Source organism: Spinacia oleracea, chromosome 4, assembly GCF_020520425.1.
Source record: "Spinacia oleracea cultivar Varoflay chromosome 4, BTI_SOV_V1, whole genome shotgun sequence".
NCBI lineage: Eukaryota > Viridiplantae > Streptophyta > Magnoliopsida > Caryophyllales > Amaranthaceae > Spinacia > Spinacia oleracea.
In genome coordinates, this window is record NC_079490.1 from 182,668,787 (window position 1) to 182,695,771 (window position 26,985).

At 35.9% G+C, this 26,985-nt stretch overlaps 3 protein-coding genes across 4 annotated transcripts; all 3 read left to right on the forward strand.

Moving 5' to 3' along the window:
• Positions 1-1,067: 1,067 nt before the first annotated feature.
• On the forward strand, positions 1,068-7,375 carry LOC110783717 (synaptotagmin-3). The gene is made up of 12 exons (XM_021988068.2): positions 1,068-1,508; positions 3,018-3,116; positions 3,195-3,245; positions 3,324-3,447; positions 4,898-5,016; positions 5,108-5,209; positions 5,281-5,355; positions 5,466-5,542; positions 5,645-5,894; positions 6,009-6,383; positions 6,627-6,755; positions 6,860-7,375. Exons 1-12 carry the CDS (start codon positions 1,398-1,400, stop codon positions 6,986-6,988), a joined length of 1,641 nt encoding a protein of 546 aa, XP_021843760.1. The 5' UTR covers positions 1,068-1,397; the 3' UTR covers positions 6,989-7,375.
• A 1,426-nt stretch (positions 7,376-8,801) lies between these two features.
• Positions 8,802-10,575, forward strand: LOC110783718 (UDP-glycosyltransferase 89A2). Its single transcript, XM_021988071.2, has one exon. The coding sequence runs from the start codon at positions 8,970-8,972 to the stop codon at positions 10,371-10,373; it is 1,404 nt and encodes a 467-aa protein (XP_021843763.1). The 5' UTR covers positions 8,802-8,969; the 3' UTR covers positions 10,374-10,575.
• A 7,124-nt stretch (positions 10,576-17,699) lies between these two features.
• Positions 17,700-26,736, forward strand: LOC110783719 (uncharacterized). Of its 2 annotated transcripts, none has more exons than XM_021988073.2 (11): positions 17,700-18,055; positions 18,999-19,040; positions 19,134-19,278; positions 19,872-20,101; positions 23,765-23,822; positions 24,595-24,672; positions 24,824-24,912; positions 25,372-25,453; positions 25,906-26,091; positions 26,188-26,324; positions 26,412-26,736. In XM_021988073.2, exons 1-10 carry the CDS (start codon positions 17,901-17,903, stop codon positions 26,320-26,322), a joined length of 1,200 nt encoding a protein of 399 aa, XP_021843765.2. In that variant the 5' UTR covers positions 17,700-17,900; the 3' UTR covers positions 26,323-26,324; positions 26,412-26,736. The 2 variants fall into 2 exon arrangements, with proteins under 2 accessions (XP_021843765.2, XP_021843764.2); XM_021988072.2 differs by having other exon boundaries at positions 17,706-18,055; positions 26,182-26,324.
• Positions 26,737-26,985: the final 249 nt, after the last annotated feature.

Here is a 26,985-nt window from a genome sequence, read left to right on the forward strand (position 1 = left end):
AAATAAACCTTGTTGGTGGTGTAACACAAGATATTTTCAACACTCAGGGGCCGACAACAGAAGAACCTATGTATTTCGTTTGTTTTACTTTCTCAATAATGGCCTCTAAACACCAGGTGTTTACTTTTGTAAACCTTCTCTTAATTAGCTTATGTCCAAAAAAAAAAAAGAGGAAAAATCTACTTCGTAGTAGTATAATTTTTTACTTACTTTTTGTTTTTCACTTTTAGTTTAACTAACTAGTTAGTGGCCCGAGCGATATCCCAGAATGTTACATATAATTCGAGTTTTTTTAGTCATTTCAAATTCACTAATAAATTTCTTTATTACGCAATTTGTCCATAATATAAATTTTATTACATATCCAGTTTAAGAATAAAATTGGTTAACCAACTACCGTTAAACTAATATTTTGAGTAATTTTGCATAATTTGTGTAAATTTTTTTATTTTTTGTACCTACTTTGCTTATAACTTGTAAGAAATGTTTTAAGTTACAATTGTTTATTCTATAACTATTTAATCAAAATTTGAATAACTATTTAAAATTTAAGGATTCTTGTACTTTCGGATAACCTTTTTCCCCAATTTCTTCCCAGTAATCTAAATTTTACTTACTTTTTGTTTTTCACTTTTAATTTAACTAATTGCTTATATCTCTATTACATGGAAGATAGCCCAACCAGTGATTAGTTTGATGTCGACTAAAACGTCTAAAATATCCTTACTTTTTATGTATTTCACGTGCTTTAATCAAAATTTCAATATTTCTAATATTACTTTCGTTTTTCAAATGTGAAACACATATCAAGTATATTTGAACTTATTACTCCGTATCATAAACAAATGCGTCATTTTAAAATAGATACGATTTTTGAAAGAATTTACGACTCTAAATCTCTAATACACGTGGAACTAATTTAAGTGGCTTATATTATCTTTTGAATGTGTGGGGAGTAAACTATATTTGGTTGATGAAGTCATCACTCACCACATAAAAGTATAAAACAATTAATTTCAGAAAAAAAAATCCCTTTCAATTAATTCATTTATGTTTCATTCACATTTTCAAACTTTCATCAACATTATTATTCTATCGTGGGGAATTTCGACATAGAATCCCCATCATATCAAATTCTTCTCAATTATCAACCCCCCTCAAAAAAATAAACCAAAATATTATTGGTTTCTCTGAGAGCGAAAGGCAAGTGTTGTCGTAGCGTTTTCGAATTCCTTGCAAAATCCAACTATTTTCACCAAACCCCAGAATCCCACATTCAACATCCTTTCTTTCTTTATTCAATACTGCTGCTAATTTTCTTGCTACACTCTGTAAAAAGTAAATAAAAAAATGATCATTCATATCTAAAGAAATTGATAATCTTGAGGAAAACAGATATGGGATTTGTGGGTACTTTTGTAGGAATTCTGGGTTTTGGCATTGGTCTACCAATTGGGCTTGTTGTGGGATTTTTCCTGTTTATATATTCCAAGCCTAAAGAAGTCGAGGTAATGTAATGCATGCATGTATCCTGTTTGATTAATTGTCTCACTGAATTGTTATTTTTGTATTTGTAAGTTATAAATATGTGATCTTCTGTAGTTTTTTTGTTATATTCTGGTTATTTTTTGATTGATATATTGATATTGATCTTGGGTTTTAGTTCTTTCAGTTAATTTTTTTTAGTAGTCATGTTAAAAGAGCGATCATCATAATGGCAAAACCATTATTTTTTGTATTTGGTTAATCTACTTGACTACTTCCAGCTTTTGAGTTTGATATGATTCGTTACTAAATCTCGAATAAAAAAGGGAAGGAATTGGTCATTATGTAAACATCCAATGGGTATCCGGAGCTGAATTTTTTGGCTAAGTTGGTGTTTCAGAGGATTGCCTTTTGGTTAAGTTGGTTGATTCAATGGTTAAAGTTCTTGTTTGTTTGATAGTTGTCAGTGATGTCATGTTGAGTAGGAGGGATTGCTCTTCCTGCTCTTCCATGTTTACATTTCGTCGTTTCTTTGACCTTATCTGGGTCTATTGAGATCCTGATGTTATTATTTCTATCCGTAGAAAAGGGTAAAGATATGGCCAATATGGGTTGATGACTTGATGCTGTATCTTCCTTTGAGTGGACAGATATCAGATAGTAGTTGCAAAGATCTTCAATATTATAATAATGATTAGGGATGTTAAAATATTCAGCTATTTGATTCTTATGTTGTCCTACTGATTACTATTTTAATATATGTATAGCTGTAGTATAAACAGAATAAAACTTGGCTGTATTTTATTTCTAGGTGCAATGGTGCATGCTCCTGCATTTTGTGTCTGGATGACCTATTATAATAATTGTTTTCCAGCTTTACAATTTGATGATATGTTACGTGGCTGTCTACTAGCTTAGTTGGTAAACTCTTGGGGTGGTACTCATGACCTATGAATGGATTTTATTAACACCAGTTGAAACCATTGCCTCTGCAGTACCTTGTACACCTAAAATTTAATAAATTCATTGTAGCATGTACTCAATCAAGGGCCTCTACTTCTTAATAAAGTAGCAGCCTTTAATTGAGCAAGGGTCAAATAAACAACTACTCTTTCATTGAAGGTGTGAGGTTGGATGCTATTATATCCCACATCCGTCCATAGGCAAGAGTTGAGAGTCTCGTTCGAGGCATTCTGGTTGTTACGGTCTCCTAATCTACTGTCCGGAAGTATTGATTATTTTTATAATGAATTGAGATGCTTTGATGCATCTGTTGTTCAAATGTAATAATTGGACATTTGCAATTAACAGTACAATGTGATTTATTTCAATGTTATGGATTAAGAAGCTCTGCAGTACCAGCAGCAATACTTTAGATGTCTAATGTCTAAAGGGATGACAAGTTGCTCAGATGCATCATATTAACAATCTTATTCAATTTGCTTAGTCCGGTTGAAAATTTCAAATTATTTTTGCATCGACAGTGGTCTTAAATTGTCTAAATACTAATGAGCTAGTTAAAATGGATGCAGGAACCAGTTATCACCCCACTTCAGGATTTCGATACAAATACCCTGTTAAGTGTTCTACCCGATATTCCAAACTGGGTAAAAAGTCCTGATTATGAGCGAGTAAGTAGCACTTTTCAGATTTCTTAACAACTACCTATAAAATGAAGGTTTACTGAGCAAGCTTCAATGTATGATCAGGTAGATTGGCTGAACAAGTTCTTGTTGGACATGTGGCCTTATCTTGATAAGGTGAGTTTATCTTGACTAAAAGACTTTGTGAGTGTGTAAACTTTAAATCTCTAATGTCCTTTTCATCAACATGAACAGGCAATCTGCAATACAATCCGAAGTACGGCAACGCCTATATTTGCAGATTACATAGGAAAGTATCAGATAAAAGACATTTATTTTGAGAATATAAGTCTTGGAACCCTTCCACCCACTTTATATGGTGAGTATGCTTTAGCAGTTTGGTTAGTTAATAACATATACGGCATATGTTATAGCTCATATTGTGTGTGGAGAAACAAATCTTTCTATGAACTATGCTACGTGATTGACTTAGCATTAGAGAAAACTAGTGTTTTTTCTCCCCATTTTGAGGAATTAAAGTAGCAGAAAATAAGGGGTGATAGATTTGTGATGGCCAATATAGCAGCAAAATATCTCTGGTTATGATTCTTTTACTTACATCATAATCCTTTGAATTAATTCTTAATAAATAAATATGAGTACAACCTTTTCTAATGTTCGTTAATCGGACATTAGAAAGTACTACTAGTCAGATGTGGCTCAGCTTTACTATGCTCTTAACTGAAACTGTTAATATAATTCGGTTGAAAAGATACTGTGAATGTTTTGCTGATTCTTTTATATCTAGTGAATACATGTATAGGGAAGTTATGTTTAAAATGTCTAGCAGGTTCTCTGAATCTCTGAGGCAACTCTAAAAAAACTGATTGGATCTCTACAATATCAGTTGAGAGTTTTTTTTTTTAAAGCTGTAGTGTTTTCTGTTATAGAGATGTGTAGATGATATATAAAGGTATGTAATTCGGTCAGAGTTTGGTGTTCTGCTTTGTACTATTACTTACTATTCAAATTTGCAGCTTTTGTGTTCAGGTGTAGATTATGATATCAGCTGGTGTCACATTTAGCTGTTTTCAGCTTGGTCAGGTCCTAGTGACTTGTGTCAATTTGGGAGTCTGGGTCTGCTATTTTCCATCCTTCTAGGCATACTATTGCTGTTCCTCTCTTAGTTTCCAGAATTGCATTAACATATAATCATATATTATGTCAGATCAGATAAATTTTGGGTTTTCTAAGCTACTGCACATGTATATTCTTCCCACTGCTTCTGAGATTGATCTCAGTTTTATTACACAAAGCTCAGTCAGTTTGTGGCTCTTTTGTGTTCTATTCAGTTTGGTGCGGGCTTAGGTTTGATTCAATTATATTGCCACAAAGCTAAGAAGTTTGCAGTTTCTTGAGGGTGTGCTTGTAGTTTTACTTTTGCTATTCCAGACTGATAATCCTCAATACTGATGCTGTTGAGGGTACTTGAGAGTTCAGTGGATCAGTGGTTATATCACACTTCCGTAATATCTTCTGATTTTAATGGACGAAAAGAAAATGTTTGTTCATTAAAATTCAATCCTTCTAAAAGTCTTTGTTTACGGATAGCATATCATCTTTGATATCTTTAGTCAAAGGATAATTCTTTATTTCTTATCGGAATCATAGATCATTTAGAGGAGAGGAAACCTATATTTTTGTTTATTCTTGCTTAACTAAAATTGGTATCCTTTCAATGTCTGCAGCTGCTAGTGAAATTTAATTCCAGATCAATCTATTTCTTCAGTTTCATCTGAACCTCTCATTTCACTGGATGCTTTTTGCAGGTATGAAAGTATATGAGACGAATGAAAAACAACTAGTCTTGGAGCCAGCTATTAGATGGGCAGGAAATCCCAACATAGTGTTGGCTGTAAAGTTGATGTCTGTAAAAATCAGGTTTCAGGTAAGAATTGGCTGATCAGGTACTTTTTTTCCAATTCATTTATTAAGACCCACAATCATCCTAAAAATGATGAATTATCTATCTTTTTCAGCTTTTGGATGCACAAGTATTCGCTAATCCAAGGATACACTTCAAACCCCTTGTTCCAACATTCCCATGTTTCGCTAGCATAGTGGTCTCACTAATGGGACAGGTATTTGTCCTATTCAAACATGTTTTTATATGTTAGAAACTTCCTTTGTTTAACTAAAATGCATTTTGCAGCCGCATGTGGATTTTGGACTAAAAGTTCTTGGAGGAGATATCATGTCTATACCTGGTCTTTATCGCTTAGTTCAGGTGCAATGCTGCAATCATAGGATTTTTTAATGGGTAGGAGATACATTTTGGCTCAGTAGTCCAAATTGTAGATAATTGTTTAACAGACTGACTAGTCTAGTTACGTGCAGGAAACTATCAAGAAACAAGTTGCAAGCCTCTACCATTGGCCCCAGTCACTTGTAATTCCCGTTCTTGATACTTCTACGTAAGATTAATTTCCTTCATAGAAGTGTGATTTATGTAAATAGGCAAACATAAAGTATCTTTTAAGTAGGAAGTATCTCATTTTTGTTATATTTCCTTGTAGAGCTGCTTTACAGAAGCCTGTTGGCATATTACATGTGAAAGTTATCCGGGCAATGAAGCTTTTGAAGATGGATATTTTAGGAACGTCCGATCCTTATGTTAAATTAAGGCTGAGTGGTCTAAAAAGGCCAGCAAAAAAAACATCTGTGAAGATGAAAAACTTGAATCCAGAGTGGAATGAGGATTTTAAGCTAATCGTCAAAGATCCTGAAACCCAAGTTCTTCAGCTACAAGTTTATGACTGGGACAAGGTTTTTCTTTCTATGCTCCTCATTATTAAAGGCATATACTTGGAATATAGTTTAATTATGTCACAACTGTATGTAATGTAATGTAATGCTGTTTCTTCGATCTTTTGCATCTAGTTTGGAGGACATGATAAACTGGGGATGCAAGCAGTACCTTTAAGTCAATTAACTCCCCATGAGACGAAGCTTTTTACCCTTGATTTACTAAAGAGTTTTGATATAGACGATTCTCCTGATAAGAAGCCAAGGGGGCAGCTTGTAGTTGAGCTAACTTTCGATCCTTTCAAGTTAGAGAGTGACAGCTTTGGAACACCAAGGGATGAACTGACTAGGAAACAAAGCATCATGGATAGAGAATCAGATCATGCCTCTGTCAGTAATCAAGATGGTGTACTTTTGGTTTCTGTCATATCGGCTAAAGATGTTGAGGGAGAGCATCACACCAACCCTTATGTTCAGATCATGTTCGCTGGTGAAAAGAAGAAAACAAAGGTCAGTCACTTCCTTCTAAATTCTGATGATAACCTCTCTCTCATTCTCATAGATATAAGGTTAAAACAATTTCAGTATCATACTATAATTATTATCTGAAAGTATATCGCCTACATTCGTTCATTTTACAAAATACTTTTGTTCATATATCAGTTTATTACTACCTACAAGTTTTTGGGCAAATACACCACAGTATTCTTTTTCTGATGCATGTATGTATGTATGTATATGTTGGTTTTGCAGACTATCAAGAAGAGTCGGAATCCACGGTGGGATGAACACTTTAGTTTTATAATTGACGAGGCACCTTTGCATGGAAAGTTGTGCGTTGAAATTTTCAGCAAGCGTAGAACTTTTGGTTTTACAAGAAAAGTAAACAACATGCTATATGCTCCTCAATCAATTTTCCCATGTAAAAATAGAAGTTGTACAATTCTATTCCATGTCGATTTAGCATTTGTCATTGTGTTCTGCAGGAATCACTCGGGTTGGTGGAGATCGCTCTTGCTGATGTTGTGAACAATGGACGGCTCAACGAGAAATACAATCTAATCAATTCAAGGAATGGAATTATACACATTGCATTGGAGTGGCAGACCGTCTAAATATCACAAATTTTGTTGTAAGCCCAAGTTTTTCTTTTTTTTTTTGAAAAATACCCCTCTTATAGAAAGCACCAAAATACCTCTAAATATGTTAGAAATATCCAAAAACCTTATTTGCCCAATTTTATGATAGATTTATCATCCCTGTGGCTTGTAATTGTTATTAGAGCAGGGCGATACAGATTTCATGTCCACTGGCACTGACTCACTGAGTATATCGTCATTTGGTTGTGCAAATTATTTGTTGTGCATACGCCATTTGAATCACATGTACTGCGCAATAAGAAAAAGTACGAAGTACTTGGTATGTATATCATTTCGAAGAATATGATTTTACAAGTTGGTGGTTTCAGTGTATGAAATTTTACAACTCACATTTCCTTGCTACTCCTATATATATGCTGAATACGAGTTCATACTTTAGAGTTTAGTCTCCGAAAAAGAAGCAACATTTTTTTTTCTACTGTTTACAATATGTGAGTAATCTCTAATAAAATGACTACGGAGTACAAAGTATTCGTGTATATCAACCAGATTTTATCAGATTATGCAAACGCGACGGTATTACTATTAACTGAAGCTGGAATTCTTTCCCCAAAGCACACTTTTTTCTGAGAGAACTTATTTTGACACTGTAAAGATTTATTTTGACACTCATCCTTAGGGTGAGTTTATCCTCAAACTCACTTCTAATCTTCAGACTCTGCCACATCAGTTTTCCACTAACTTTTTCATTATTCAGACTCACACAAAACTCACCCTATTTTTACACATTATCCCCAGACTCATCTCAGACTCACTTAACTCTTAAAATAATATTTTATGTATATATTTTTCTTTTTGGTACATTTTCTAAATAATATTGAAACTATGTTTTCTTATATACAAACAAAGTAGACCTGATCAACATGCGGGCCGGACCGGGTTTGGGTCGGGCCGAGGACACAAAAATCGGTCCATTATGTCGGCCGGCCAAGCCGGGCCAAGCTTCGAGCCAATTTGTATGCCCAAAGCCCGCTATTTAGGGCCAAAAATAGCGGGGTTTTCGAACCAATTTCGGGCCATGCCAAATTTATAACTAAAATTGTTGTTTTGCGTTGTCCAAAGGCCGCAAAGTTTTTTTAAAAAAAAATTGGGACGGAATCTTCTGCCCAAAACCCGGTAATTTTCAGACCGGGTCGGGCCGCGCCCATGTTGATTACCTCTAAAACAAAGTAATTAATAATTCGAGAAAAAAAAAGCTTAATTTTGAAATTGACATATATTCCGTACAAATTAAAAAACAATAATACAACATATTAAATTCAAAAGATCTAGAACATAAATTTAAAGGCAAATGAAACAAAATAATACATAAACCATCAATAATTTAATTGGGTGAAATAAGATAAATTACGTTTGATGATGTGACATGATTTGATTGGAGGAAGAAAAAAGTGGAGTCTTAAGTGAGTCTTGGATTTTCAAACTCAGTTCAAGACTTGGTGTAGCCTTTTACCGCATTATCCCAAGATTTAGGCTTGAGACTCACCTCAAGACTCCCTTCAAGACTAGGGATAAACTCACCCTCATAATAGGGAGAATGCCAAACTTAACCTTTAAAGTGTCAAAATCATTTCCTCTTTTTTCATTTCCCTAAAAAATTCTGAAAATTTTGTGTAAAATATATAAAGATTTTAAAGGACGGTTAAGATAGAGCGTAGAGTTGTTATAATGGAGAATGTTGGCATTCTAGTAAAAAGCCACCACTGGACTAAAACCCTTGGCAAACACATAGTCACGTTACAGTCACTGGACTACAAATGCTCCCAGAACAGACAAGGCACAGATTAGGGGACAAGAAATGAATTCACATTATCAGTTAACACAAAAACAGTTTCACTAAAAAACAGGAAAATGTGGATGGTACAACAATTTCAATAATTACAAAAAAGGGGGGAATCAAAGACCTTTTTCATCAAACCTGTACTCAATTAAAAAAATGGCCACCACTGCTACTGAAGATGCCACCGCTGCGGCTGCCACCACCACCCATATTTTAGTATTTCCATACCCTGCTCAAGGCCACATGCCTGCCCTCCTGGATCTAACCCATCAATTAGCTCTAAGAGGCCTTAAAATTACAATCCTAATCACCCCCAAAAATCTCCCTGCCTTAACCACACTCCTCTCAACCCACTCAACTTCCATTGATACTTTAGTCTTACCCTTCCCTCCCCACCCTAAACTTCCTCCAGGGGTTGAGAATATAAAGGATATTGGAAATTCCGGTAATGCTCCTGTCACGGCTTCCCTTAGCAAGCTCGAAGGGGAAGTTATCCAGTGGTTCCAGGCTCACCCTTCCCCCCCTCAAGCTATCCTCTCTGATTTCTTCCTTGGGTGTACTCAACAATGGGCAACACACCTCAACATTCCTAGAATTGCTTTCTTCTCAGTTGCTGCATTATTGACTTCTATTCTTACCCATCTATGGCAGCATTTGGACAAACTTCATTCTTCAGATATTATTGAATTTCCAGGTCTTCCCTTATCCCCTTCCTTTCCTCAACACCATCTTCCTTCTATATTTAGAAATTTCAGGGATGGTGATCCTGACTGGGAGATTGTCAAGGAAGGTATGCTTGCAAATTCCAAGAGCTGGGGATATGTTTACAATTCTTTCTACGCCTTGGAAGGAGAGTATTTGGATAACATACAAAAGGAATTGGGTCATCACCGTGTATACAACGTTGGCCCCTTAAGCTTAATAGGCTTATCCAAGAGTTCAGATACCAAATATGAGGTGCTCAACTGGCTTGATACATGCCCTGATGGTAGTGTGCTGTATGTCTGTTTTGGAAGTCAAAAGCTGCTGACAGAACCTCAAATTAGGGCTCTGGCTTTAGGTTTGGAGCGAAGCAAGACCCGATTCATATGGGTGGTGAAGTCAGTGTCCAGTCAACAGGTCCCAGATGGATTTGACGAACGGGTCTCTGATCGTGGTATGGTGCTAAGAGGTTGGGCCCCACAAGTGGAGATACTGCACCACAAAGCAGTAGGTGGGTTCGTGAGTCATTGTGGGTGGAACTCGTTGTTGGAGAGTGTAACGGCTGGGGTGATGCTGTTGGCTTGGCCAATGGAGGCTGATCAGTTTATCAATGCCAAGCTTTTAGTAGAGTATACAGGGTTGGCAGTGAAACTTTGTCAAGGAGAACACACGGTGCCTGACTCGGATGCATTGGCTCGAATCATCTACGAGTCACTTGGTCAAGATATACCTCAGAAGGCGAGGGCAAAAGCAATGAGTAACAAGGCATTAGAGGCAGTGAAAGCTGGCGGAAGTTCAGCAGCTGCCCTTGATGAGCTGGTGAAAGAATTGACCCAGCTTGGAGTACCAAAAACTTGAAAAAGAAGCAGATGTTCTGTACGAATAATTTGTCAAAAAAATCAAGTATTAGAAGAGTATTGTTAGTACTTAATATAAGACGAAATAAGCTTAAATATAAACAACTGCCTCTGGTGAGTTGCAGGGTTGATGTAAGCACTCGAGATTATCTGTGACATTATTTTAAGGAATAAATTAGAAGACACATCTGTTGATCTGCAAATAGCCAAATATACTCAAGTGTCACGTTTTCAGGCATGTTTAAAACTATTAATTTATTAATGAAATGCAGTTAGCTACATTTCTTAAGAACTGTATGAATAGTACGCCGTAACTTCAAGCATAAAACCATGAGTGGATATTTTTATCTACTAATAATCAGCAACTGCTAGAAGTCTCAACATAAGTCAGACCCTCAGAACTCACAAGAGAGGCTCATAGCTCTTATCACAACAGATTGCAGCAAAGCAAAGAAGGTAAACTGAATCACCTGAAGAAATGTAATCTTTGATGTGGGCACGGCCTCCTCTAAGCTGACCACATAACAGCACCATTCATGCATGTATAGAAGTCTTTATGTTGAAGCCCTGATCGAGGAAGTAATATTTCATTAACATGGGAAGTTGGGAAATTTGCACATTCACTTATATGATGTAAACTTATAGGTGCATCAAACTAATAAATGTGTTCTAGAATGTGCACATTCACTTTCATGTCATAAAAAAAACATTACAAGCCTGGGAATTTACTGGATTCTATTATGTGATCATAGCCCCTGTGTATAAGACTTTAAGTAATAAACAGTTAACTCAACATGAAAGTGAGGCAGAAAGGCTTTCTATCATCCTATGTGCTTTCTTCATAACGGCTTCATTTAAAAGTATAAATAAAAACTCAATTGATTAACAAGAAAATAGGCCTGGAGTTATTGATTTACTCCAATTTAATGGAGAGCGAGAAAATAAATAAATTACATTTTCTCCCTCCCTTAACTAGATACATACTGTATATTTTATTTAACGGATGGAGGGAGAAAAAAGCGCACTGTCAATGTGATGTATAATCCTTCATTATATCTCCTAATGAAAATAACTTCAATTTAAACAGGCCATGGACTTGGATCTATCAAGGGAGCATCTTCATCCAAATGTAATGAGCAACGGTCATAATGGTTCAACAAATTTCTACAATTTTTTTTTCGTGGATTTACAGCATCAATTATAAATTTATAATGGTTCTACAAATTTCCCCTTCCTCCAGAGTCTTCAGAGTCAGATTCTTGTGATCAGTCTTTCAGACTGATTCACCTCTTCCACCACCTCCCATCACCCCCACCCACCCACCCCCCCCCCCCCCCCCACAAAACAAACATATTCTATAATGCGAAGTAGTATTTTTTTACCTGCCACCTGAGACGTCATGCTTTCTTTCTCGTGGGGCAGCTTGTTCCACAGAGGGATTACTAACTTCTCCTGCATCTGCAAGTTAAATCATCATACATAAAAAAAAAATATCAACTTGGATTCTCATTCATTCATATATAATTTCACAAAAGAGGCACTTTTAGTGCAATTTTCCATATAAAAACACCTACTTGATACCATCCAGGACCTCATAGTATACAACAACTAGATTTTTCGTTTTTGGAAAGAAAAGCCAGCGTTTAAGCCAATTGAATAGACCAAAACAAATATACTTTATGTTGCAGCTTGACCCTATTGATATGCTAGAAGGAAATATACTAACAAAAATCTTGTTAAAAGTCATTCACCAAACAAGTCCCTAGTCTTGCCTTCTTCCTCCCATAAACAACTTTCCTTGGGGGTTGAGAATATAAAAGACAATGGAGACATTAGTCACATTACTATTATTCTGTTAGTTAGAATTTGATTACTCTTTCCTTTGACTGATATTACTCTACCCAAATTCATATTATATACTTAGTATAATACGAAGTGTACCAATATGATGCCAGTTCTAAAATAAATATTCTAAAATATTTTGTTATGAACAGCACAATTTCAGGGTATGAAGAAAATACATCCAATTTTTAAAAAGAAAAGAAAATAAAAGGGACTATAGACAACCATAATGACAAGAAAACAAGCATATCAACTTAAAAATTGAGTAAATAAACTACAACTGAAGAGATTCACATTCAAGCTCCTTGGAGGGTAGCCACTAATATTTAAGTCATTCGTATTCAGGCTCGTTGAAGCACTACAGCATTCAGCATAATACTGTGAATAGATAAAATGAATCACTTGGTACAAGGTCTGTCTTAGTATTGTTGGAAGTTGGGTTAACATGAGAAGGATACAAAGGAGAGAACTGAGTCACTTAGTAGGGAATTTGGGATAACAGACGGACAATGTTAAGGTGAGAAGAGTAAAAAGAATTTTAAGCGAAAATATCTAGCACCTAATGGTCATTTTACAATAAGAAGTATAATTTTATCCCGTCACTTCGTGTACGTTTTTAATACAGATATATGACCAACGTTCCTACGTCAAAGCTTAGCTAGAGAGAGATGATGATCCTTTGACCACCAATTAGATTCTATAGCTTGGTCAACATGAGAAAACGATTCTCTTGTTACTAATTACCAACAGTACAAAAGATAAGTTCACCAATTAACAAAATTCACCCCCTACAACTCCACAAGGAGTCCCTAGACCCACCTTCTAGGAAGGGCCTAGGGCAGTATAGGAAAGCCAATCAGTAGACAGATATTGAAACCACTATACAGCATCTTCCCTATAGCATCTTGTGTAGGTGATCCTTTAAAATGATGTGACAAGCAACTTTCCTAGCCAGAGTTCTAGAATCAAGAATATGAAGTATCAACAAACACATTTGTTGTACACACTCTGCAACTTCTCTAAGGAGGAGCTCGTCATACACTTCCCAAATAATCAGGACAGGGAAAAATTCAGACCAGCAAAAGATCAGTTGACTGCAAATACTCCCATGTCTTGCTACTAATAATTTCAAGCATCTTTCATAGCTAAGTCAAAGTAATCCATATCACTCCAAGATTTGCATGTCATCAAATAATACTTGAGATAACATTCAGGTAAAGAAAACAACCAACAACGCTGAACTCCTACCCTTTCCCGCGAGCAAGCAACCAGGGCTGACAAAATCATACGTCATATGACAGTGCTATAAACAAGTTGAAAGAGAAGAAAACTATTGACTCTCTGTGTGTGATTGCAGAAAGGGAAAACTGGACTGTGGAGAAATATCAGTCATACATGCATGAGACAACTCATTTATCAAGAGTAAAACACGGACAACATGCATCTTAAAAAGAGCACATTAACCAGCAGAGCAACTCTTTCTCTAGGATCAAAATGCAGTTAAATGATTTCGATTGCAGAAGTAATATGAGGCCCAGAATCTCAGTTGGCCTTCTGTTTTGTTCCATATATTAAATATTTAGCTCTCAAGAAATACATCTTTAAGAAATTCAGAAGTTACATATTTGACATTGAGTAAGATCAAAATGTGAGTGAGAATATTTTACCAGATGAGTGGGAAACTTCAACAAATCATACCAGACAGGAATAAAGGATCTAATAAGAGATGAATCCTTCCGAAGCCAGGTAATTCTCTTGAGAAGGTGGGAGGGAGGGGGGAGTATATTATTTTTTCTTATTACTAAAAATAAATAAAAGAACAAGTGAAAAGATTGAAAACCATTGAGGAAAAAAAAGAAAGAAAAGGTAGAGGGAATTCCGAAAACACGACATTTTGGTAGTGTAGGACATCATTCATATCAAGCAACCATTATATTTTTCGCCAAAACCCGGATAGTTATCTCTAGCTGACACTATCACCGTCCCTGGATGTAATCTTAAGGCTCAATCCTAAAAGGCTACAAGGCCCACATCGCTTAAGGAGCCTAATGCAATCATTCTACATTTAGAAATCATCATACCACCTTAGGTGATCACAAAAGCTTCCATGCGAGTTGATCATAGGTTTAAAAAAATTCCATCAAGCAACTTTCTTAACCACTTTCTAGTCACCCCTAGTCTTCCTCCTCTACAAAAACCATGAATCAAAGAGTTTAATGTGATAACTGTTTAATACCCTTTTCTAGTAGTTGCATGTATAACAGTACAACACCTCCATTATTACCAAACTTCACACATCCATGAATCATTATATTATACAGACCAACAATGAAAGCTATCACATTTTGTCAGGGTATGAAAGTACATTCTTGTCTCAGGCGTCATCCCCTTGTACATAGCTTCGCGAGAATTGTTCCATTACAGACTAAATTCGGGAAGATTCTCCGTGCCTGTCGAAATGCTTCGTCTTACACAGACCGTCAAGCAAAATACTGTAAGAAGTAATACTTGGTGAAATGCCTTGAAGAGTCATCTTATGTATCAGACTAAGTGCTTCATCCAAGTTGCCACCCTGGCAATATCACACGTCTATACCTTAATAAGTTATAGTGTTATACTATCGGGCTTCAGACCCTTGATCATCATTTTCTGAATGATCTTGACAACCTCGCCTACCAAAGTACCAAGCCAAGTTGCTCAAACTCTTTGAGAAGAGTATTTTTGTGTGAAGATTAGATCAATGGAGCGGAGACCAACTGATCTTCCATTGTAAATTTTTCACCAAGAGTGAAGTTTATGGCTTCAGAGTTCAGATAGACGCGGATTGAAATACATCCATGACAGTTGCAGGATGAATGGACTAGCTCGTACAAACTGCAACTCCAGACTGGTCTAGAGAATGACCATGGCAGTGACTCTTCAAGCAGAGAAGTACTAACATTAGAGGTCTGGTTAAACAGATTATCAAGGTTATTTAATGATATGCCTGGATAATCTAGAGCTTAGAAGAATAACGACTCGCATTCTGTACCCTGATGGAAATAATTTAAGGCTTACAGAAGATTTTACCCCTTGGTTGATGGCCTTCCTAAGAGAGTAAGCGCTGTTTAGAGAAAATATGATGCAGATTCATCTAAAGCTGATCTCATAGTTTTAGGGTAGTGATTTTGAATAACTCAAATACTGTTAACTACACATAGACATTAATAGAAAGCAATTAGTTATAAATACAAAAAATTGAAAATATTTCATGTCAAATTAATCAATTTCTTCATACATCGCCATCAACAACAATAATAATAACAACAATAATCACAAAAAAAGAAACACATAAAAGTCGATTTCCAGAAAAAGTAGCACACAAAGAAAACGAAAAAATTCAACAAAATTATCACCCGATGATTACCAGAAATTCCTGTTACCTCAACTCAACCTTCTTGATTGCGACCTGCGCCAACAGGCATAAAATGAAGAGAAACAATCCCTTCCTCCACACCGTGTGTACAGCAAAGAATTTCCTAATATTCTCACGCAGAACCCTAATATTATTTTTCCAAAAACGCTAGGATCAGTAGAATTTGGGACACAATTTGGACAAAACTGGATTTTAGGTGATATGGGAAAGTAATTTTGAGGCCAATTTGAGGGGAAAATACTAATCTGATTCGAGTTTTGGAGTTTTTGGGAAGAACAGCAAGTGAAGGAGAGAAATTTCGCGGGAGAAATTTGGGAGGTAATGTATTGGGAATCAGACATACGGAGTATTTGAGAAGGACCATATGTGTAAACCGGGTCAAATAGTTAAGACTGCATTCTTATCCAAAATGTCGAACCTTTTAAGAGGTGGTTGGGAACTTGGGACATCTATATGTTTCTACACAAATTCTTATTTACATGGGTTGTACGATAAATACTGTACACCGAAGTTAAAGTTTATGTAAAATGCTTAAAAGTTACCCTTATATACGTAAAAGTTAGCTATTTTTTACTGATAGATTTTTTCATTTTAATAAAAAATATTTCTTCAAATCACTAATAATGTATAAAATTTATCATTTAGCTCTTTAAAATGTTTATCTATCAACTTATTTTTTAATAATATAAAAGTTAGAGAAAATTGGGTAAAAGTTAGAGAAAACTTGGTAAAAGTTATGTTGGTGTACAATAAATTTATTGTACAACTAATACATGCAAGACCTTTTGATATTTCTATTCTATAAAAGAAGAGTAGAGGGCATTTTGGGCTTTGTTCTGTTCTGTTCTATTCGATTTATTTTGACTTATTTCAGACAAAATAAGTTTAGATAAATTCATATAAGTTCAGTTAATTTCAGATAAATTCAGATAAGTTCAAAAATTTAATTTACCGATTGTTGGTTAACCAACTTTATTCTTAAACTGTACTCCCTCCGTCCCTTAATACTCGCACCGGTTTGACCGGTGCGGAGTTTAAGACATTTATATTGACTTATTAATTTAATGGGTGTTAGTTGATAGTGGGGTATTTTTTAATATAGTTAGTGGGAAATGTGTAAGAGGTGGAGAGTGGTGGGTGGGGGTGTGAATTTTTAATGAATTTTTGTAGGGAATATGGGTGTAGGTGGGGTTAGTAAGTAAGTGTGAGAAATAATATAATATTGGTATAAATTTGCATTTATAGAAGCGGTGCAAGTATTAAGGGACGACCCAAAAAGGAAAGCGGTGCAAGTATTAAGGGACGGAGGGAGTATATATAATGAAATTCATAGTATTCTCAAACTGTATGTACAAATAAATTTAGAAGTGAATTTGAAATGAGGAAAAGAAACTCCAACTGTATCCAATACTCAGGGGCATCGCCCGGGCTACTAACTAGTTTGTTGTGAATTTTTCAATGATTTAGGTAGTTTGTACTAAACATTTGCGCTTTTACCTCTTTTTTTTCGAGGGAATATGCACTTTTACTTGAAGATGTCTTATACGGAGTATATATATATTTTACGCCTTGTTTGTTTAGAGGGATAATGACTAGGGATAAGAATTTACGAGTATTATGTTGCATTCAAAAACAAAAAAAATGGAATTTATTATCTCAATTCTCTTTTATCCCTTATTTGTTCGTAAGGATAGGGTAAAAAAAATTGAGGGTTATTGTAACAACCCGCACTTTCAATCTGCTAATTAGACTTACTTATTAAACATTAATCAAGCTTAAATCTTAATCCACAAGGAATTAAAACAATCTCACCAACAACTCTCATAATTAAATTAAGAATACTCAAATAAATCTATTACAACCTTATTCATACAACCAAGCTAGCACATTTCTTTTCCCATTCACGATCCTTGATTTGACTTTGTATTCACTAAACCTGCAAAATCGCTAAATAGGACACTGCCCCCACCGAAATAGGTTCAAAAAACAAAGTAAGGAAAATTGAATATACACCATCTAATGTGAAACTCATTTTGATGGCTTAAACACAAGATGTCATTGTAGCAACCAGACATCGTCCTGGAAACACACTACTACACTGGTTTTATTGTTAAAAAAACGTTTTTTTATTTGGGGAAAAAACAGGTCGAATCAAAGACTCAAAGTTGGAGGCTTGGAGCTATGTAGTTTCAGAAGGAGTTCGCCCACTTTTTTGGTTTGCGAAATCTGAAGGCTTCAAATTTTCGAATTTCTCCCAAAATTGCAAACAAAATGTTCATAAAAATGAATCCAGTAATAATTATTTCCTCATTATTATTGGTTTTGACATATGATCACAATGTTGTTGCTGCTAAATCGAGTTCTTCAACTTCCACCACGATGCACACCAATAACTGGGCTGTCTTAGTCTGTACATCTCGATTTTGGTAAATTCCTCAATTTCATCTTCATTTTATTCTTATTGATGTTTCCCATTTTCTAATTCTTGTAGAATTTGCATTTTGTGATACCCAATTAGATTTTTTTGGCTCTTTAGAATTGTTTTGGGTAATTTTATTGATTGCCCAGACGATTTAGTTAGATTGATTTCAAGTATCTTTGATTTTTATATTTCTGGTTTACAAGCTTAGTCATTGTCTGCTAAAGAACACCCGTTAATTTTGTGTCTTTCATGTTCAACTACAGATAATTCTATGAGATTTCTGAGCTGGGTTAAATTTAGATGGAAGGAATTCAATGTTTTATGAAAGTTGATTGTAGTAATCGAAACGATTTCTTTCAAAGTTAAAGTATTTTGTTGGTGATTTAGGAGTTAATCCTTTCGAAGTTGAGCTAGTAGATTGAGGTTTTAAGAATTGGGCAAGCGGGGAGGGTTTCGCCCCTATAGGGAGAGGGAGTCATTTTGATTCACAATTTCGGAGAGAGCTTTCTTGCTAAACTGGTTTTGCTACTAATTAATTTTAGTGATTTTACTTCTGTTGGAGAAAAAGGCTTAAGGAGTGATAAATGAGTAAACGACACGAAATGCTACCTTATAGTATAGGCGATACATTGAATATCTAATACTTGTACTTCATATGCTGTATTCTATTATTCAGAGCAACTGATTGCCTCCGTTCTTCTATACTCCATAAACCAATAAGCTGCAATGCTGCATAATAGGTGGCGTATTTTACCTCCATATCGTGCATTGTTGCACCTAGATGACCTATTTCTGTTGGAAATTGAAAGAGAGAAGGTGGAGTTTTATCTAAGGGAGCACATTGCTATTGTGATATTTTTGACCTTCAACTTGTCTTAAACTCCTGTATAAGCCTCTTAGCACTGCCTTGATTTGTTGGTAAACTTGATATATCTTTTCTTTTGAAGGTTCAACTATCGGCACATGGCCAATACTCTATCATTGTATAGGTAAAATCTAAGCAGATCAATCCCCTCATTCTTCTGTAATCAATTATTTCAAGTCTCCCGATTTGTTAAGATTTATCTCCTTTCTCTTTTTAGGACCGTTAAGAGACTTGGAATTCCGGATGAGAGGATAATACTTATGCTAGCTGATGATATGGCTTGTAATGCGAGAAACAAGTACCCTGCTCAAGTTTTCAACAATGAAAACCATCGGCTTAACTTGTATGGAGACAATGTTGAGGTTCATTATTTTATTCTTCAACTATCTTTTGATGATTTGTTGATTTTCTACTTCCTACTTCCTACTGGAACAGTTGTACTGCCAGCATACTTTGTTTCACTGTATTTTATAAACTCCATAATGGACAATGAACGCACATAGTGATCATATCATTTACTCTTTCTCTTCCAGAGTGAATATCACTCTTTAACAATATGTAACTTTTTTTCGTGGAGACTGTAGTGTGAATATTTCAATTTTGTATTAAACACAAAGGGTGTATTCTCCCTTTGTCTTTGTATTTTCCGTTTGTTCATGAATTGGGTTGAAGGGCTGGCTAATATTTATCTTTAGCTTTGTTGTACACAATGTGTGCAGACCCTTATACAGCTATGCATATCAGCCTTTCAACATAGTGACTGGTAATTTTGGCAGGATGTTGTGCAACACTTAAAGCTGTCTCAAATTTTGGTGTATAACTATAATGTGACTCTGTATGAAGCCTTTATTGAAAATCTATTATAAATTCTAATTCTACTTGGAGGGAATAGCTATAAAGATACAGTTATACCTTTTACTGATCAGAATTGAAATATAATATGTTTCATCTGTAGGTTGATTATAGAGGTTATGAGGTGACTGTCGAAAACTTCATGAGGGTTTTAACAGGCCGACATGAGGATGCTGTTCCGAGGTCAAAACGGCTCTTAAGTGATGAAGGAAGCCACATACTTTTGTATATGACTGGCCATGGAGGAGATGAGTTTTTAAAGTTTCAAGACTCTGAGGAACTTCAGAGCCACGATCTAGCTGATGCAGTGAAACAAATGAAAGAAAAGCATAGGTAAATTATGATTTACAAATACTTATATTTCTTTCACGGCTCACGAGTCCAGATATTTGTACTTATAACAGTGATAAGTATGCACATGTTATATATGATTGCACTGGTAGCCTAGCTTGGTGGGCCTTACCTCCTGATTATTGCTATCTATGATCACGATATATGAAATCTGGTTGTGTCTAGTACTCTAGTTATCACGAGTACATTTTTAATTGAAACATGGAGAATTTTGGTATTGAAAGCTAGCAAAGAGGATATGTTTTAGCAAAGAGGATATACTTGATGTTATGATGTGTGATTTACGTGAATGGTGAAGGATTAAATTAGGTTACTTGGATCCTGTCATCTTTACATGTTAAATACTTTAACTGTTCTACTCTTATACTTGATTGATAAAGCTGTTTTTATTTCTGTGCGAAGGAGAGCAATTTTTACGTAAGTAAAGATTATATTTTTGCTCAATAGGATCACATACAACCTATCCTTCCAAACAAGGAGGGAAAACTTTCTAGGAAGGAGATTGGAAATAAAGTTTGGATCTAGAGGTTTGAGTGAGACAGTGGTTTGAATTCTGAGAGAATCATGTTAAGATGTAAGAAAGTTTTACTTAGAAGTTTATTAACCAGAATTTAGTTTTATGGACCACAGGCATATCTTGATTGATCTTATCGGACTGGCCTTCAACATACGTAGCAACATAGCCACAACTGCTTCTTTTTAGCCGTAGTTGTATATTTGTATTTAGACCTGGTCAGTGACAGTGAATTTTGACCTTAAAACATACACAAACATATTTGGAAGTTGGAAGACAAGAATAACTAGAATTTCTAACCAAATTAACAAACTTCGAACTTTTTTTACTTTTTTTGAGGGAAACGTAAGTGCATTAATTAAGGGATAATTTGTCCATCGTCACATAAGGAGAAACTTCACAAGGATAATAGTTACGTAAACTTGTTAAACTCCAAAAGACCCTAATATAGCAAGGTGATGGGCTAAGAGCTGCCCTCCCTTTAGCATGCTTCCAAGAAATAAAATTGAAAAAAGTAGACAAAGATAAAATGTGCTCCGAAATTGAATCAGGATCAGTAAAAAAATCGCAGCCTTCAAAACTCGACTCCCCTTACTCTTAAAGGAAAAACTACTAGCTAGTAACTCTAGCCAAAAACAACAATTTACACACAATTACAAACTCTTGACCAGTCCTTATTTAAGGAATTGACTTTCCTACTAGTCAGAAGTTTAATCCTAATTGGCTAATTCTAATTACTGTCTTCATATTATGAACTGTAGCAGCAGTTCTTGGAAACTTTTGGTCCCACATAGATTTGTTCCTAGCAGGGTTAGCACACCAAATACTTATATAGTGTTGCAGCAATGGTTGCAAACATCAAATGTCTTCTGGTTCTGGATCCTTTTGTAGTCCAACTAGTCTCTGCTGACCCATTTACCAGGTGTAAGTCCTACCCAACGCCAAACAGCTCGAACTGAAATGACAAAAAGAGATGATTGTGAGTTAGCCATTCTATGAACTTGTGTTAAGTTACTGACTGTCTGTTTCAAATAGCCTTTGCCCAATTAACTTTTTGTTCTGGCCCACTCAGTTACTCCAAAGAGGTCATATACTTACTCCATTCTGCTTCAGCTCAGATTTAACCTTAACCTTACACCCGACTTCCCATCCCAGATAGAAGCCACTAACGGTTAATAATCCCATCAGTTTTCATTTCTGATGTATACTGAGTGAACCTACTTGACCCATAAGGTAGTTTTTTTTATCTGCAACCTCCCAAACATATCTCCCCGTAGCTGCTTTGTCCCAGAAAGTTCCTAACTCCCAAGCCTCCACTCTTCTTGGGACTACAGACTTCGTCCCATAGTATGTACCCTGGTTTATTGCTGTCACTGCTTCCATGCCAATGGTAATTCCTGCAGATTTTATAATCTTCAAGAGGACTGCTTTTGATACAACATAAAAATTTGAGCCAAGTGCAAATGCTCAGCGAAGGAGATATTTCTTGAGCTCAAAATTCTGGTTCTTTGTTATCATCTTCTCAATTGAAGTTTCACATTCACCCACCCTTAGTTTCCTGGCACAAATAGGAATCCTAAGGAATTTGAAAGGGAGATGACCTAAATTTGAAACCAGAAATTACACTAAGATGCTGCATCTCAGTTGCATCCATACCAGCACAATAAATTCAGTATGTTCTTGTTTGTATAAAGACCAGAAGATTCAGAGAACTCTTGGATTCCGTGTAGCAGAAGCATGGCTGATTAAGCATCTACCTTACTAAAAACCAGCAAGTCATCAGCAAAACATAGACTATTCAGCTTTAGTTGCTTTGGATGGAAATAAAACCCTTACCCACTTAATGACATCAACATTCTTGTTGAGTACTCCATACTATCCAAAAAGCAAAGGACATAAAGGGTTCCCTTGCCTCAATTCTCTCTTTGCAACGAGTGTTACATTACCAAAAAACTTCTCGTTGCTTTTGGCACAGGCACGGTTACCTTATTTTGCTCAGTACCCCCGAAGAACCATTTTTAGGTACTCACAAATTGTTGTGGTGTGCTTTTTGGGTCTATCAAATTGGTGAGCCAACATTGAGCTTCTCTAGCTTGGCTCTTTCTACATGTTTCTTTTTCTCCATAGAAGGAAATAACCAAATCATTAGATCTCGAGTTTAAAAGGTGATATTTTAGATTTGTCAATTAAAAGTGAAATCCATTTAGATTCTTTACCGATTTTTGAATTGTTAGCGCTTTAACTGGGAGGCCTGCAACCTAAAGTGTCTTTTTGCCAAGTAACTCGTGGTCATTTTTCTGGCTGCCTTATCTGGTGACAGCCAATCGTATGTGCTGGTCTTTGTTTTGAATGATCTGTTCAATTACGTTTTGTTTTCTTTGAATTTGTGGGCCTCTAGGGCTCTAGGCCCACTGCCTTTCACATGGAACAGTTTCTGCAGCCTTCCCCCTGCACGAAAAGACTGTGTTTTCCTCTTTCTTTAACTCCTTGGTTTATTTACAAAGGTTACAACTGCTATCACATTGTGTCATTCTACAGCCAGGAACTAGATTTAAGGCTGTGTTCTTTTCACCTTGTTTCCCCTTATCTGAACTTATTTCCTTATCTGGACGTTTGGCGTTTATCTGAATTTGTTTTTGTCATGAATCACTGGATAGAACTTGGTAGCCCATATTGCAATTTATTGGCCCATATTTGAACTTACCTTTACTGAAACTAATTCGCTAATGGTGAAAAAAGAGGCCTAAGTAACTGATTTATTTATGTTTCACATTTTTTGTTTTTCGGGGCCTAAGTAATGTCTAACTTTCCAGGCGAGCATAATTAATAAATTTAAATATTCTATCACAGGCTTTACATAAAATTTTCCATGACGTATGTATTCTATTCTTTAACTATGTCTGAAGCAAACATACCATAAAATGTGTAATCTTAGCCTCTTGGGTGTAGGTACAACATGTTACTTATCCCTAAGTCACAATTGTGATTCCTGCTCTCAGAGTGTTGTGACTTGTGAGTGTCTCGAGCTTCGTTCCTTGCATGGAACTTTTATGTCTTCAGTTGATATTCAGTTGCTAGTTTGATGTAAAAGTGCAGTTCCTAAAGTACCAGGGGGTTGTTCTCTGTTTCAGATTCAAGGAACTTTTGATAATGGTTGACACTTGCCAAGCTGCCACTCTTTTCAATCAGGTTTGCAGTTACTTTTATGTCTGTGCATGTCACCTTAGTGACTCTGTGTCTGCCTCATGTCACTACAAATAAATAAAAGAGTACGAGAGTGTGATGATAATGTAGGGATGTTCTTCCCCTATTCCTTTTGCTACCTTCAGTATTTTCTATGAAAGTTTGGTTTGCTGTATTTATTTCTTGCAGTAACATTGTGTATTACGGAGTACTAAACTTCCTTTGAAAACGCTGTCCTCTGTTATGTTACTTGGACTTGGGTACTAGTATCGAATACGTGTCCGACTCGGATAAATTGGGAAAATTTTCCATGATTTTAGCCCAAAATGAAGTGTCGGGGTGTGTAGGATCCGATACGAGTACTTAGGTAAAATGAAGAGTCCAAGTAACATGGATCCTCTATGGGATCTTGTATATAGCCAACCAGCCATTCTCGACCAGTCAGGGGTAGGTTGCTTACTTCTTTATCTCCACTAATCTCGTTAGGGGCATGATACATGGTTTTATTGATTATGTAGGGGAATAGAACTGGCCTCATTAGCTTTTATCCCCTCTTGTTTCTTTTTCCCTCTTTTCGGAAGTTGCGCTAGGGGATTTACCCATGGTTACTTGGAGACAAGAGGTTCAAAGGTCTAGGTAGAGCCTCACTATATTAAGCTATCAAGTATTGAGAAATTGAGAGACCATGTAGCCATGTAGGAAGGCTTTTTTACTGTTTTCAAAATCTTCAATGATTTGCACCTCATTGTGGAGCATAATGTAGTTTTTCACCATGCAGCTACAATCACCCGGTGTTTTGGCAATTGGAAGCAGTATGAAAGGGGAAAACTCTTATTCTCACCACTTGGATTCGGATGTAAGTACAGATTTTGAAGATTTCATGTTACTTCCTGACAATTAGCTGAATTTTCTGTACATGGAGCCGCATCAATGTTTACATACCATAGGTTTAGTGTTTAATTGGATGGAGCCATGTGTTTTCTTATATGTGACTTCCTCTGTTTCAGGTTGGTGTTTCTGTTGTAGATCGCTTCACTTACTATACCCTTGCTTTCTTTGAGAGGCTAAATATGTATGGCAATGCTTCCTTGAGCAGGTATTTGGAAAGTAATCTTCTATAGACTAGTATTTACATTAGTTTTGTATCCACAATTTTCTTTGCAGTTAATCACCTACAGTTTGAGCTTCCTGTCTCTTTTATTAACCGTGAAGAAATCTAATGTTGATGTACTCTGTAAAGGTGTGGTATTTTGTAGTTTCATAATAAAATGTGGAGTATACAATCTAACCGCAATACTTTTTGCATCCTTACATGTTAGTTGGTCTCAACATCTAAGCTTCTCATTCAAATTTAGCTTGTTTTGTTGGCTTGACGTTCTTTATTTATTTGGCTAAGTGACTGTTAGATATTCCATCTAAGATGCCACGAGAATATCAACTGAAGTTAAATGCATGGCTTCAAAATTCTCTGTCCCACAATTAGTATCTTCTAGTGTTTTATCATTTTGTATATCTCTTGTTATCTAATTTTATAGTGCATTATCTTCCTTGGCAGTTTATTTAATTCTTACAACCCAAATTTGCTCATGTCCACTGCGTATTACCGAACTGATTTATACCAGCGCAATTTAGAAGAGGTATGTAATGCTCTGCACCTATATGATGTACTAAGTACTTTCTTTTCCTGTGGTATGCATGTGAGACTAGTGGCACCAGACATGCACACACTGCGAAAGAATTTCTTTGCTTGACCATTTTAACACACTTTCTTCGACATTCTTACAAACAACATTGTGGAAAATTCTGATCAAAATTTGGCTTATGCAAAGTTGAAGTTTCTATTTTCCCATGCTTGTTTGGATTTGGGGATTGGGGGGGGGGGGGGGGGGGGATATATAGTGAGTATATCTTTTTAATCTTAGTTAGCAACAAAAGATGGAATAATTTAAAATTTTCTATCCGATCATTCATTTTCTATACTTACTCTTTACTTTTCTATACTTGCATTAATTTGAGAAACAAAAACTTATGTTCAACTTGTCTTGCCCCCAACCCTCATTTAACTGGCCTATTCCCCCTCCCTCTTCAGGTTCCTGTGACAAACTTCTTTGGTTCAGTCATGGAAACAATTCACACTCAGTCTGCATATAAAGCTTTCTCAAACAAGGATTTCAGCAGGGATATTAGAAGCATGCCATCGGAGCAGCCAACTGACTTTCAGAAACGAAGAGAGCTGCTAGCTGACAGTGGTTTGGAAACTCTCTCTTACTCAACGGTACAGCATTTATAAGTCCTTTGATTTTTCAGTACAAAGTTTCTGGTTGTGACGAGTCTTATAGAGGAAGTATTGTTTTGCACTTTGTAGGATCAGATTTGCCCTATTCACCAGTTATGCAGTACTCTGGAAAAGAAACTTGATAGTATCATTGATGTTGAAACTTTTGTGAATCGTGGATTATTGATTATGCTGCCTCTGATAGCAGTTACAACTTGGCTGTCACTTTGAACGTAAGAATCCTTACTGCGTATAGTTCTTTTTCATTTCTTTGCTTTCTATTCTCGAGTTTATATTTGTTTCTGTTGTTGTATGTTCAGCTGCCACACAAGCTTTTCACAAGCAGCCCACAGCTCAACGTATGCAGACTCGAGCAAAGCAGTTGCAGCTCAACAGCTTTCTCAAGTCCTGATTGTGAAGAAAGCAACTCAAAGGAAAAAGCCTAGAAGCTTCTAATGCAGTCGAAGATTGTTAGAAAGCTTTTCCTACAGATAAGAAGATTCATTTAGAGGCTGTTAGATCAAAATAACTAAAGTGTGCTGTCATATGATTAATTGTAATGATTCTTCCTGCTTTCCTACACCTCGTTTGTTGAGCTTATAAATAGAGTTGGAGATCGTTAATGATTTATTATGGAATCCTCAACCAGATGGAACGATGGAAGGGAATCACTGTTTAAGGGACTGAAATTTGAGTAGGATAAGTGAATATTGATTTCATTGCATAAGGATTTAGGGGGTGTTTGTTTTGAGGTCTTTAAAGAGAAAATAATAACACCCGTCAATGTCATCTCCTTTAACCCACCAAATCCCACAACCATCTTTTTCTTATTCACATTTGATCCGCTAAACCTTTCTACCTTTTTTTATTCATTGTTAGACGCATATATTGGAG

Bases quoted from the DNA above. Each gene is read 5' to 3' on its own strand.
- LOC110783717 (XM_021988068.2), top strand. From the start codon at position 1,398: ATGGGATTTGTGGGTACTTTTGTAGGAATTCTGGGTTTTGGCATTGGT. The intron at 3,246-3,323 runs GTGAGTTTATCT...CAACATGAACAG, and splicing joins TGTGGCCTTATCTTGATAAG to GCAATCTGCAATACAATCCG. The intron at 5,356-5,465 runs GTGCAATGCTGC...AGTTACGTGCAG, and splicing joins GTCTTTATCGCTTAGTTCAG to GAAACTATCAAGAAACAAGT.
- LOC110783718 (XM_021988071.2), top strand. From the start codon at position 8,970: ATGGCCACCACTGCTACTGAAGATGCCACCGCTGCGGCTGCCACCACC.
- LOC110783719 (XM_021988072.2), top strand. From the start codon at position 17,901: ATGTTCATAAAAATGAATCCAGTAATAATTATTTCCTCATTATTATTG. The intron at 24,673-24,823 runs GTAAGTACAGAT...CCTCTGTTTCAG, and splicing joins CTCACCACTTGGATTCGGAT to GTTGGTGTTTCTGTTGTAGA. The intron at 25,454-25,905 runs GTATGTAATGCT...CTCCCTCTTCAG, and splicing joins ACCAGCGCAATTTAGAAGAG to GTTCCTGTGACAAACTTCTT.